This window comes from Ziziphus jujuba, chromosome 10, assembly GCF_031755915.1.
Source record: "Ziziphus jujuba cultivar Dongzao chromosome 10, ASM3175591v1".
In the NCBI taxonomy this organism is placed as follows: domain Eukaryota; kingdom Viridiplantae; phylum Streptophyta; class Magnoliopsida; order Rosales; family Rhamnaceae; genus Ziziphus; species Ziziphus jujuba.
In genome coordinates, this window is record NC_083388.1 from 25462890 (window position 1) to 25477067 (window position 14178).

Sequence of the window (14178 nt, forward strand, 5' to 3'; positions counted from 1 at the left end):
TATGAGTCAATGGCAGTCGGCCAGTGCAATTGTTTCAGGTTCCTACAGACCCAATTTCACAATTGGGCGTAAAAGCTAACCCAAATTGCAACATTGGGGTTGTTTACAAGAGTGTGCTACATCTATATACACAACAATACTTTTTTATACACTGAAACCTGCTATAGTAAGGTACCTGGGTTTAGGCACAAATTGCAGCATCAATTAGGACAGAGACAGTATAGAGCATAAGAGAGTGAGAGAGTGCAAAATGATGAAATTTTTGCACTCTACTTAGGTATTATCTTTGGTATAATTTGAGCTCTGTTTTAATTTGTCTTCTTTAAAAAGAAAATGAAAAAAACAAATTATGGGCCTATTTGGGCAGCTGTTTTTAGAACAGTTTTTTGTTCTTGAAAATAGAAAATTGTTTCTAAAACAACAATGTTGCTATTTAGCCATTTGTTTCTAAAAACAAATCTAGAAAACAAATAAAAAAAAAACAAACTTGGGAAAACATCAAAAAGATGTTTCCACCTGTTCTCTCACCTTCGCCGCTCGACCCGCTCCTTCACTGGTCTTGAAACTTTCACAGCTCTTCGACCCGCTCACACCAGCTAACCTTCATCGAACAGATCTCGAATAGCCATCCGTTCCTTCAACAAATTTCGAACAGATCTCTGCTCTTGAAGTTCACCAATCGAGGTTTTTCTTCTCTTCTCAAATCTCAAATTTTCATTCTCTGGTTTTGGGTATTTTTCTTCTGAGTATGTTCATTCTCTGGTTTTGGGTGTACCACTGAAAAATTTTAAATTTTTTTTTTTCTGTGTGTGAGAAAAATTAGAAGGTCTTTTTTTTGTTTTTTTTAGTGTTCTTAAGTTGGGTTTATTCGGAATTGATCTCCAAAATGAAGATTTTGGTTGGATTTTGTATTTCTGTTGATAAATTAAGTGCGTTTGTAGTTTTGTTGGATTTAGGTTTAATTGCTTATTATCGATTGTGAATTTTTCTTGGTTAACCTTTGAGTCTCATACCAATTGCACAATACTCTGCAACCTTTCTTTCTTCTTCTTCTTCTTCCTCTCGACGTCTTCGATGAAACTTCTTTGTCTTTTCCCTCAGTTGGGCTTGCCATTCCTAAAATAGAAAAAATAAATTTTTTTTTTTAAAAAAGAGCTCAAATTCAACCCAACTTTGCACATATACTAAATGGTATTCGAAACCAGTCAGAAAGTCACTTTACATCGAATACATGGTCAAAGATGAACTGGGTAATGGTGTGGGTGACATGCAAGTCAGCCTCAAAACCTTGCCTTCCATTTTCCTTTTTTTTTTCTTTTTTTTTTTTTTTTTGGTTTTTGCTTTGGGGTCTTTTCCTTCTTTATCAGATAACCCGTTACAGAAGGAGTGAGAGTGCGACTGAATAATTGTACTTGGGATAGACGGAGATAGATAAATAATCTTCAAACTAGATAGAATTTTTACGTACAGGATGTTTAGGTGCAATTTGTTTAGTTGTTTTGGTAGAGCTATCACCTTAAGCCAAGGTCAGTTTTATCTTTGGGTTAAGGGATCAAGGGGGAAGCAATAAATGTGAACCTATTGCAGACCACACAGAAATGGATAGGAAATAGGAGCTAGAGATATTAATGTAGATTAATATAGTTCCCTTTTTTTTGTGTTTTTTTTTATCAAACCCATTTTTGACAAATGGGCTCCGCTATGTTCTGTTTTTATTGAAGGATGAAGATTGGTATTTACACTATTTTTAATTTGGTCTTCCAGTTTCACGTTGATCATCTTTCTTGCCTTTTCATATAGCTCCTAATTGTTTTGTCTTTGTTTCGGCATGGAATTTGTCTTTCTCACTTTCTATGATGATTGCCTTTGCTGAAACTTTTAAATTCTTAGAAATGTTTATGATGATTGCTTCAATTCTGCTGTTTATTTTTTCTGTAGTATATTTTTATGATGTCCACTCTGGAAAATGATGGTGGTGATGATTCAATTCTATTGGGTGCTACCAATGAAAAGATTTATATAGATGTTATGGTAGATTTGATAAACAAAGGTGGTATGAAAGATGGTCAGTTCAGTTCAAAGGAATGGACTAATATGCTTGAAGCTCTGAATAATAAGTCTAAAAGACACTACAACATGAAGCAAATTAAGCAGAAATTCAATAGGCTTCGAAGTAAGCATCGTGAGTTTAGTGAGCTGTTGCAACAAATTGGATTTGGTTGGGATGCTGAAACTAATACTGTGAATGCTACAGAGGAAATGTGGCAAAAGTATATATGGATATATGTACTTTCATTTGAGGATATACAATATATTATTATTATTATTATTATTATACGTTGATGAATATATTATTTATTCTTTTAGGTGCATCCTAAAGCAACTCGATTTCGAAAGAAAGGATGTGAGCATTACAAGCTATTAGGAATTATATTTGACAAGTCAATTGCTACTGGAGTATTTCGTCATGCATCTACTAGTGATCCACCCAATACTGATGATGAGATGGAATTGGAGGCCGAGAGTGCACATGTTAGCACTAGTCGTGATGATCCTCTTTATACTCTCGATAAATTAACAAGCAATTTGAAAAAATGCACTGCATCATCAAGCTCAGAACGTAGAAGTAAAAAGGAAACTAGGTCACAACAATTGAGTGATGCAATCCAAGCATGGACTGAGACGGCAAAGGCAAAAATAGAAGTTGCTAAAGCAGAAAGATATAGAAGTTCCTTCAGCGTGGATGATAATAGTATTGTTCCATTGCTACATGTGTGAGCCTTCTTGAAGCAATAAATGGAGTTGACAATCCTACTTATTTTAAAGCCGTAGAATAGTTGATAGAGATAGATTGGAGAGAGATATTTATCCATATGTCTTTTTGCCTAGGAAGAAGGCTTGGTTAGATAGTCTTTAGCTAGATTATCATATATAATACTTATATCTTTAGTTGGATTTGATATATTAGGATTTAATTTTGTTGGTTTAATGTTTTTTGGATAATATGTTTGGATTTTTTTAGATTTTTGTATGTTTTATATGTTTGGATTTTTTAGACTTTATATGTTTAGATGATATGTTCAAATGAATGCTATAGTTGGATTTGTTTTCGAAGTTGAGATCTCTTAATTCTTTCGGCTTAATATATATTTATATTTTAATATTATATGCAAGAAGGACAATAGTTAAAACGCATCTATGGATGATATAGATAGAGCCTCTTCCTCTAGTTCAGAAGAAGATTTTCAAGATTTTATGACGTTTCTTAATGTATGTGAGTACACTGAACATTTTCTAGAAAAAATACCTTAGAGGACTTCAATGTTGAGTGGTCAAAATTTTATAACAGAATTGTTGAATGGGAATGAAAAAACATGTTATGAGTTGTTTCGAATGGACAAAAATACTTTTCTTTCTCTTTGTACTTGTTTGAAGCAACATGAATATTTGAAAGATACTAAAGAAGTTAGAATTGAAGAAGCACTTGCTATGCTTCTTATAATAATTGGTCACAATGTGGGAATGAGACTTATAGCGGATCGTTTTCAACATTCCTTTGAAACTATGGATAGACATTTCACTTTGACACTAAGAGCAATATGTAGACTTGGAAAAGAATTGATATGTCATACAAACTCTCCGTTGCCTTAGCATGTCATCAACAATCCAAAATATTTTCCATGGTTTGAGGTAAATACTTGTTTTTGTAAATATAATTTATGAATTTTGTTACTCTCAGTTATTTTTTAAAAACTAATATTAAAATATTTTGGTGTTTTCAGAAATGTATTGGTGCAATTGATGGCACACACATAAGCGCACATGTTCCTGCTGACAAGCAAGTTAGCTATAGAGTTAGAAAATCTATAGTGACTCAAAATGTTTTATGTGCATGCAATTTTGACATGATGTTTATTTTCGTTTATGCTGGTTGGGAGGGCACTGCAAATGATTGAAGAGTTTTTCTTGATGCAATTACAAGATTTGAGAATAAATTTCCATTACCTAAAGAAGGTAAAACATAAAAAAATTTATAGTATTATTTGATTTTTTTAGTTGTATAATACATGATTGCATTTTTACTATCTTTTTAGGTGAATATTATGTTGTTGATTCTGGATTTCCATGTACCGTGGGTTTTCTTCCTCCATTTCGAGGTGAAAGATATCATTTGCAAGAATACCATGGTAGAGGTCGCCAACCAAGAGGACCAAAAGAATTGTTTAATTATAGGCATTCTTCACTTAAAAATGTTATTGAACGTTGTTTTGGTGTATTGAAAGCGCGGTTTCGAATTTTAAAAATGATGCCACGTTATAAACAAAGTAGACAACCTTCGATAGTTATAGCTTGTTGTACACTACATAATTTCATTCGAAACTGGGCACAAAATGATGTTATGTTTAGACAATGGGAAGAAGAAGAACAAGAGATTGAAGATGAAGAGGCTGGTACAAGTGGATCAAATAATAGTATAGATTTGTCAGACGAAATAGCAACAACTATGGTAGTTTATCGAAATCAGCTTTCACAAGTAATGTGGCATGACTATGTTAGTAATATGTAAAAATTAGTAATTTAATGGATATTTATAGTTGGAGATTTTATATTAGACTTATCAAATTTAATTTCCTATTAGCAACAATTATTTTATTATATAATATCAATTACTTTAATAATTAATTAATAAAAAAATACTTGATTGCTAACGTGGCACACATGGAATGGAAAAAAATGAATATCAATGAATCAATAATAATAGAAGAAAAAAAATTCTACAGAAAAAAATGTTATCTTATATTTTAATATATATTTTATATTATATATATATATATATATATATGTATGTAATTCATTAATATATGAATGAATTAATATTATGTATATATATATATATAAAAATATTTTATAGCTATATATATTATACATAAAGTTCTTTGTATGAAAGAAGAAAAAAAGAAAAAAATCTTGTATGTACCCAAAAAAAAAAAAAAAAAAAAAACACCAAAAACTGTTTAAAAAAATTTTGAAAACTATTTAACGAAACATGTTTTCTGCTTTTTTGTGTTGAAAACTGGTTTCAAACATCAATGACCAAATGTTCTTTGTTTTCGTTAAATAAGAGAAAACGGTTTTCTATTTTCATTTCTAAAAACAATGTTTCAAAAACAGAAAACAGAAAACATGACCAGAAAAGGCCTATGTATTTATATATTTTCGTTTGCATGCACACAAGCAATTGGATTTTATGTGGATTGCATTAATATTCACTTTCTTTATTCGGAGTTTACAACTCTATTGAGTCATATGTACTGCTTTCTATCCGGCAGCTTGCGGACTATTTGTTGAACAAAGGCATGCATGAATTGAAAGCATCAAAAACAATGCGACCTCATAAAATACCAATCTAATTTATGTTTGTATAAAGCACCCTTGTGCTAATGATCTGTCAAACCAATCTTATAATATACTCCTAGCTAGTAGATATTATTGTCTTTCACATCATCACATTGTTGATAAACAGCAGACTTGGACAAAATTCCAAATTAGATTCCAAATATATCGATATTTTCAATTAAAATTGGTGCATCACTTATCTATAAGCTAGATAATAAATCGGGTCCAAACTAACTACCAAATTACGATTTGGTTTTAGAAGAAACAATGGTGCACGATCATAGGCTTCATCTTCTTTCCATTTTCTTCCTCATAGCATGCATTTTCTTAGGTCTCCTAGAAATTAGAGTTTCAGCGGAAAGGACTACTTATATTGTCCATATGAACAAGTCTTTCAAGCCCGATTTCCACCCTACCCACAACCATTGGTACTCCTCAACTGTTGACTCTCTCAACACTAAAAATCCCTCTTCATTTCATGCCAAAAGATCATCTACTCCATCATTACTTCTATACACTTATGACAATGCTTTTCATGGCTTCAGTGCAAGCCTATCTCCACAAGAACTGGAGAATCTAAAGAAGTCTCCAGGATTTGTCTCAGCTTTCAATGACAAGGTTGTCACCATTGACACCACCCACACCACTGACTTTCTCTCCCTTAACCCCTCCAGTGGTCTATGGCCTGCTTCAAACTATGGTGAAGATGTCATCATTGGTGTCATTGATACTGGGGTCTGGCCGGAGAGCGAGAGCTTCAAGGATGACGGTATGACTGCTAATATTCCAGCCAAGTGGAAGGGAATTTGTGAGGAAGGAGAACAGTTCAATTCGTCAATGTGTAACTTTAAGCTCATAGGAGCTAGATATTTCAACAAGGGTGTGATTGCAGCAAATCCTAATATTAACATCAGTATGAACTCTCCTAGGGACATTGAAGGGCATGGGACTCACACATCTTCCACGGCTGCTGGGAATTATGTAGAAGATGCATCTTATTTCGGCTATGCTAATGGGACAGCCAGAGGTGTGGCTCCACGCTCAAGGTTGGTGATTTACAAGGCTTTATGGGAGGAGGGATCATATGCCTCTGATGTTTTGGCGGGCATAGACCAGGCTATTGCAGATGGAGTGGATGTCATTTCAATCTCAATGGGTTTCGATAATGTGCAGCTGTATGAAGATCCCATAGCAATAGCTTCTTTTGCTGCCATGGAGAAGGGTGTGGTGCTTTCTGCTTCCGCAGGAAATGCAGGTCCACAACTTGGCAGTCTGCATAATGGCATCCCTTGGGTTTTGACTGTTGCAGCAGGCACAATAGATCGTTCATTTGGTGGGACTCTAACTTTTGGAAATGGACAAACACTTGTTGGGCAGACCTTGTTCCCAGCAAATGCCATTGTGGAAGACTTGCCTTTGATATACAATAAAAATTTCTCTTCATGTAACTCATCGAAATTGTTATTAGATTCTTCTCCCATTGGGGTTGTCGTCTGTGATGAAACTTGGCCACTACATGATCAAATTAGACAAGTCACAGAAGCACAGTTGCGAGGAGCCATATTCATCTCAAACTTTACTGCGGGAAGAGTGACATGTCCTGGCATTGTGATAAGCCCTGAAGATGCAAACTCTTTAATCAAATATGCAGAAAGCAATGAGAATCCTACCGTAAGCATCAAGTTCCAGCAAACCTTTGTTGGAACAAAGCCTGCACCAACAGCTGCTGGATACACTTCAAGAGGTCCTTCTCCAAGTTATCCAAACATTTTGAAGCCGGACATAATGGCACCTGGGACTCGAGTTTTGGCTGCCTTCGTTCCAACTAATGCAGCAGGATTAATTGGGTCTAATGTGTTTTTACCAAGCAACTACCATCTATTATCTGGGACATCAATGGCTTGCCCTCATGCTTCTGGTGTGGCAGCATTACTGAAAGGGGCACACCCGGAATGGAGTCCTGCCGCAATAAGATCTGCCATGATGACCACAGCCAATCCATTAGACAATACTCGAAACCCAATTCGTGAGAATGACAATGGTTTGGAATTTGCCTCACCTTTAGCTATTGGTTCAGGTCAGGTGGACCCGAATACAGCACTTGACCCAGGTTTGATATATGATGCAACCCCACAAGATTATGTTAACCTTCTTGTCTCCTTGAATTATACCAAGAACCAAATCTTAGCCATCACTAGATCAGAAGCATATAACTTTTCCAATCCATCTTTTGATCTAAATTACCCATCATTCATAGCTTTGTATGATAATGATGACAAACCAATAGTGGCAAAGTCCCGGACATTTGAAAGAGTTGTAACAAATGTGGGAGATGGTGCAGCAAAGTACGAGGCTTCAGTGAAAGAACCAGAGGGTTCTGTGGTGACTGTCTCACCAAAGATATTGGTGTTTGGAAATAAGTATGAGAAGCAAAGCTATACACTTACCATATACTATACCAACGGTAGGAAAGGAAGTGTATCATTTGGAGAAATTGTTTGGGTTGAAGAAAATGGAAACCACATTGTTAGGAGTCCTATTGTACTGTCACCTTCTATTTGAGTTCATTAGGCTGGCGTTTGAGACTTGGAAATGATAAGTTTATGAGCTATGATCTAATAAATTAGATTAGATATAAGAGAAATATGAGCATAAATGATTGTCGAACCAATCAGCTGCTTATGTTATGTAAAATGTTCTAAATTAAGCTGTCTCTATATACGGAGGCCAAATTTATTCTATTTCTTTTCATTTTTTTTAAATTTTTTTTAAATTTTTTATTTTTTTCCCACATGAAGTAAACTTCACTCTCTTCCTTTTAATGAATTAATCTCTTTTCCTCTTGCTTTTATGATATATATTTGGAAGAAAGAGGAGGAATGATGGAACCACAGCAACACTAAAATGTAAAGAAATCTGCATAACTCATCAGTTCACCATGGATTGCAGCCACAATTTATGCCAGCCTTACCATTTTACATGACTATAACCAAATTATAAAAGCGGCTTAAAGAATAATAGAATATATACATTGTAGAAAGAAAAAAAAAAAAAATTATATATCTATATATATATATAACTTGTTGCACCACAGAATGAGACTGAGCAATGTTTCTTCTTTTATATATATTTATATATATTTTCTCCTCATTGGTTATATAAACTCTTCAACCGTGACTCATTTTAATTACAGACCCAAATCCATACAAAAATAAACAGCTTCACATTTAGTAAAAGAAAAGCCATACATCGTATTCTCACTCCAGCAGCTACTATAAAATAAATAACAACATTAAAAAATTATGAATTATCCTTGTAACCTCACAGTATAATAAGAGTCTACTAATCTGCCGCAACAAAATTAATGTTACGTTTGCTTTATTTTTTCTTTATATAAAGAAAGAAAAATTACGTTTACTATACCTGCAGAGTAGGAAAACTTACATTTCCAATGCGATCTTCAGTAAGTGAAATTAGAAACTTCCGCAAACCTTAAAAGCCAACGTTTCAAATTGAATGCAGAAGCTTTTAGGTTAAAAGAAAAAATATGCATATAATCCAAAAAAAAAAAAAAAAAAAAAAAAAAAGGAAGAAGCAAAAGTATACTATTTTCCCGGAAAAAGGAAAATTGCAATGGCCTTTAACTGCTATAGCCCCTTAACCATTGTAGAATGCGGTAATCCCACGTTGGAAGAATAATACAGTGCTCTCATTCCATACGGCCACTTTAAGCCCAGAAAGTTTTCTTTTGTTTATTCGTGGAACCACTTCAAGTTGGGCTTGAGGTGTATAGGGTTTTCTTCAAGGGTAAATAGAACTACTTTTCTTGGGCTCCCCTGTTAAGCCCAAGACTGAAATTTTGGACTTGAACGAACCCAAACTGGATTCTTGGGACTTCCAAGTATAAATGAGAAGTAAAGAAGAATCCGTCTGCAAGTTCGCAATTTAAAAGACTATGTTTTTCCAAATTAGAATTTTAAAATCGAAAATTAATACATGATTAAATATTACCAATTAGCAATTACATAAAAATTATAATATTTTCTTGGAAAGGAAAATTGTGGAACTTACTCTCCTAATTGCAATAGATTAATGAGATCAATTTTTTATCATGAACTATTAGTACAATTTTTGACAAGTTGGGGAAACAAACTCTGATTAATAATGATTAATTGCTTATCAAAGTAATAATAAAAATAATAATAATAATGATAAATTAAACTTTGTATGGGCCAGATTTAACAAACTCTCATTGAATGCATGTGTCTTGGTAAACATATCAAATATAATCATTTAATCTACTGCAAATAGATCATTAATATATTGTAAAATACATCATGCACGAAAAGTGACAAAAAATAAAAATAAAAGAAAAGAGGAATTGGCTACCAAATCCCACAAAAAATAAAATAAAATTCAAGGGAAAAACTTGTATGATTTATGTCAGATTAAAAACTTGCATGATTTGTGTGATTAATACAAGTTGGTTAACTGATCTATATCAAATAATATAATTAGAGTACAGTTGCTTGTTTCTCTTTTTCTTTGATCGATGTCAAAGATTGAAAAAATTTAAACTAACTAGAAATTAATTCAATTCTATTTTTTTTTCTTTTTAATAAAAGTTCAGATTGTTGACATTATCTATCGATGTTAGTTAGAAGGAAAGATATTATCATTCGAACATATTGTTGACTAATTGGATAATACATGTTATTGATAATTCAAATTGAACTAGTATTCTCGCGTGGAGTGAAGGGGTGTCATCCATTCCCAAGACTTTTTCCTATTCAATTAATATTATAATTGATAACCAAATGCAAGACTTGGCTCTCCATTCTAATTAAATGCATATGCAAGGTCTTATATTATATAAAGACATAACTGCTGTAGGCTTTTCTATAAGCAAGCTTTCAAATTAAGTTTTTGTTTTTAGAAACAAAACAATGGAGCAGCTTAATCATAGCCTTCCTCTTCAATACTGCATTTTCATCCTTGTCGTATGCTTAGTTTCAGCAGAAAGGGAAACTTATATTGTTCATATGGACAAATCTTTCAAGCCTGAGTCACACCCTACTCACAACCATTGGTATTCCTCCATTGTTGACTCTCTCAACGCTAACAGTCGTTCCTTTTTCCATCCCAAAATACCATTCACTACTCCATCAATTCTATACACCTACGACAACGCTGTTCATGGGTTCAGTGCAAGTCTATCTCCGGAAGCATTAGAGAATCTAAAGGGATTCTCAGGATTTGTCGCAGCTTACAGGGACAGGGCCGTCAAGGTCCATACAACCCGCAGCACAGATTTTCTCTTCCTCAACCCTTCTACTGGTTTATGGCCTGCTTCCAACTATGGTGAAGATATCATTATTGGTGTCATCGACTCAGGGGTGTGGCCGGAGAGTGAGAGCTTCAAAGACCATGGAATGACCAAGAAAATTCCAGCTAAATGGAAAGGAATTTGCCAGGAAGGACAACAGTTCAATTCCTCCATGTGTAACTACAAGCTCATAGGAGCTAGGTACTTCAACAATGGTGTGACTGCAGCAAACCCAAATATCACTCTCTCTATGAACTCTGCTAGGGACACCTCCGGACATGGAACCCACACATCTTCTACAGCTGCTGGGAACTATGTCGACGATGTTTCTTACTTCGGCTATGCTAAAGGAACCGCCAAAGGTGTAGCGCCGCGCTCGAGGGTGGCCATTTACAAGGCCTTATGGGATGAAGGAGGTTTCGTCTCTGATATTCTGGCGGCCATAGACCAAGCTATTGTTGATGGGGTAGACATCATTTCACTTTCACTGAGCTCGGTTGATACTGTGCCACCGCTATATGAGGATCCCATAGCCATAGCTACTTTTGCTGCCATGGAGAAGGGTGTGGTGGTTTCTTCTTCGGCTGGAAACGAAGGTCCAGAGCTTGGGACTGTGAATAATGATATTCCATGGGTGTTGACTGTTGCAGCAGGGACGATGGACCGTTCGTTTGGTGGGACTGTAACCTTTGGAAACGGGCTAACACTTGTTGGTTGGACCTTGTTCCCAGCCAACGCAATTGTGGAGAACATGCCTTTGATATATAACACAACCTTCTCCTCATGCAACTCATCCAAGTTGTTGTTGGAATTTTCCCCTGAAGGGGTCATCATCTGTGATGAAACTTGGCCTGTTCGTGATCAAATCAGACAAGTCGCTGCAGCACAGTTGGTAGGAGCCGTATTCATTTCAAACTCTACTGAAATATTTGAATTGGGAAACTTTACATGTCCTGGAGTTGTGTTAGGCCCCAAAGACGGATACTCCGTGATCGAATATGCAGAAAGGAGTAAGGATCCTTCCGTGAGCATCAAATTCCAACAAACTTTTATCGGGACAAAACCTGCACCATTAGCTGCTATTTATAGCTCAAGAGGTCCTTCACTAAGATACCCAAACATCTTGAAGCCGGACTTGATGGCACCTGGGACTCGCGTTTTGGCTGCCTACGTACCAAATGTGGAATCAGGTGTAATTGGGTCAAATGTGTTTTTATCAAGCAACTATAATTTACAATCAGGGACATCAATGGCTTGTCCCCATGTTTCTGGTGTGGCAGCCTTGTTGAAAAGTGTACATTCAGAATGGAGTGCAGCTGCAATCAGATCTGCCCTCATGACGACAGCCAACCCATTAGACAATACGCAAAACCCAATTCGTGATAATGGCAATGATTTGGAATTCGCTTCACCTTTAGCTATTGGATCTGGTCACATAGATCCCAATAGAGCAGTTGACCCAGGTTTGATATATGATGCAACCCCACAAGACTATGTCAATCTCCTAGTCTCCATGAACTTTACCAGGAACCAAATCTTAGCCATCACTAGATCTGAAGCCTATGACTTCTCCAAACCATCATCTGATCTGAACTACCCATCGTTTATTGCTTTGTACGATAACCAAACAACATCAAGGCTAAAGAAGTTTGAACGAACTGTTACAAATGTGGGAGATGATGCGGCAAAGTTCACGGCTTCGGTGACTTCTCCACCACGTTCCCAAGTTTCTGTCTCACCAGAGACGCTGGTGTTCAAGAAGAAATATGAGAAGCAGAGCTATACTCTTACAATAAAATATGGAAGGGACGAGAGAAAAGAAGTATCATTTGGAGAAATTGTTTGGGTTGACGAAAACGGAAAGCACACTGTGAGGAGTCCGATTGTAGTTTCACCTGTCCTTTGATTTCACTGGATTGTCGTTGTATTTGAAGTTAATTTGCAAGAAGTTTATCAGTTATTAGTTAATTAAGATTAGAGAAGTCTAAATGAGAAAGTTGACAGCTAAAAATGGACGGTTGTATTGAATAAAATGTTCCTAAGTTGTCCATATTCTTAGCCTAGTATTTGTTTTTCTTCCTTTTTTTCCATTTTTTGGAAAGAAAAATGGTGTTCTCTTGCTTTCGATGGAATGGCCACTTTTTTGGCTTGCTTTTAGGATAACTGTTCGGTAAGATATAGATGAAAATTTTATTTATTTAATAAGTGTGAGAAGGGCATGAGAAGCAGAGCTATACACTTTAGCATTATATTACACAAACACGGTAGGAAAGGAAGTGTATCATTTGGAGAAATTATTTGGATTGAAGAAAACGGTAACCACAATTTTAGGAGTCCAATTGTATTATCATGCCTTCTATTTGAGTTCATTAGACTTGACTGTTGTTTTAGTCTTCGAACTGATCATGAGTTGATGAGTGTTATGATCTAATTAATTAGATTAGATAAAAAGAAATATGAGCATGCATACATTATATATAGTCGAACCAATCAGCTACTTATGCTATATAAATTTTCTAAAACTGTCTCTATGGAGGCCTAATTTATTCTCTTATTTTCCTTTTGTTTATTATTCTTATTATTATTTTTTCACCTAGAAAGAAAACTTCAATATCTTGCTTTTAATGAATTACTCTCTTTTCATCTTGCTTTTAGGATATATTTTGGAAGAAAGGAGGAACGCCGGAACCAAACATACAATAAGATATAAAAAAGGCTGCATTAACTTTACTATTTTACATTACTATATATAACCATAGAATTTGAACAAAACTCCAAGCAATTTTAAGACCACCAAATCAATTCACTTAAAAAACTAATGCTGTTACGGACTTCCATATGGACTAAAATATTTTGCAAGGAACAAAAGATAATAGCTTCTCAATTGGGTGGTAAAAGAAAAGGCATACTCACTCCAGTCGCCACTAGAAAACAAATAACCAGGCGTCAGGCCTTAAATATTTTATATGTTTTTTTTTTTTTAAATTTTTTTAGTAGTATATTTAAAATAGTTAAAGTTAATGCGCAGCCAACTAAAATAATAAATGAGCCTCTTTTATTATTTTAGGTTTTTTTTATTAATTAGCAATTAATATTTTTGAATGGTATTGTAATTTTTTAAAAAACAATTACAACCATAATTATCTTTTTTTTTTGTTTTTAATAGAGCTACAATTGTGGTATGGTTAATGTTTATTTCTTGAATATATGCAATACATAAACACATGCTACAACAACTTTTGTAATAGTTTAATTACTAATTTTGAATTTAAAAATACAAGAGTAAGTTTTAAATGAATTTTTGAAAGTGTTGGAATATTATTGCACTACAATTTTGAAGCCTTTTTATTTAATAAAAATTATTGTTTTTCATCATTTTATTTGTTATTTATTTTAAATATTTATTAAAAAATTAACCTAGCCCCCAAAATCCCAAGGCTGTCCTTGCAAATAAC

General features: G+C 34.6%; 2 protein-coding genes across 2 annotated transcripts; both read left to right on the top strand.

The window, feature by feature from the left end:
* Positions 1-3198: 3198 nt before the first annotated feature.
* Positions 3199-4567, top strand: LOC107416654 (uncharacterized). The gene is made up of 3 exons (XM_048468756.1): positions 3199-3270; positions 3783-3930; positions 4095-4567. Exons 1-3 carry the CDS (start codon positions 3199-3201, stop codon positions 4565-4567), a joined length of 693 nt encoding a protein of 230 aa, XP_048324713.1.
* Positions 4568-5664: 1097 nt separating this feature from the next.
* On the top strand, positions 5665-12733 carry LOC107404852 (subtilisin-like protease SBT3). The gene is made up of 3 exons (XM_048468757.2): positions 5665-7943; positions 10334-11436; positions 12175-12733. The coding sequence occupies exons 1-3, from the start codon at positions 5665-5667 to the stop codon at positions 12627-12629; spliced, it is 3837 nt and encodes a 1278-aa protein (XP_048324714.2). The 3' UTR covers positions 12630-12733.
* Positions 12734-14178: the final 1445 nt, after the last annotated feature.

Excerpts from the sequence above, each read along its gene's own strand:
- LOC107416654 (XM_048468756.1), top strand. The coding sequence starts at position 3,199 with ATGGATGATATAGATAGAGCCTCTTCCTCTAGTTCAGAAGAAGATTTT. Across the intron at positions 3,271-3,782 it reads ATTTTATGACGTTTCTTAAT|AAATGTATTGGTGCAATTGA; the intron begins GTATGTGAGTAC and ends TGGTGTTTTCAG. Across the intron at positions 3,931-4,094 it reads GTTTATTTTCGTTTATGCTG|GTGAATATTATGTTGTTGAT; the intron begins GTTGGGAGGGCA and ends CTATCTTTTTAG.
- LOC107404852 (XM_048468757.2), top strand. The coding sequence starts at position 5,665 with ATGGTGCACGATCATAGGCTTCATCTTCTTTCCATTTTCTTCCTCATA. Across the intron at positions 7,944-10,333 it reads GTTAGGAGTCCTATTGTACT|AAACAAAACAATGGAGCAGC; the intron begins GTCACCTTCTAT and ends TTTTGTTTTTAG. Across the intron at positions 11,437-12,174 it reads AAACGGGCTAACACTTGTTG|CAGTTGACCCAGGTTTGATA; the intron begins GTTGGACCTTGT and ends ATCCCAATAGAG.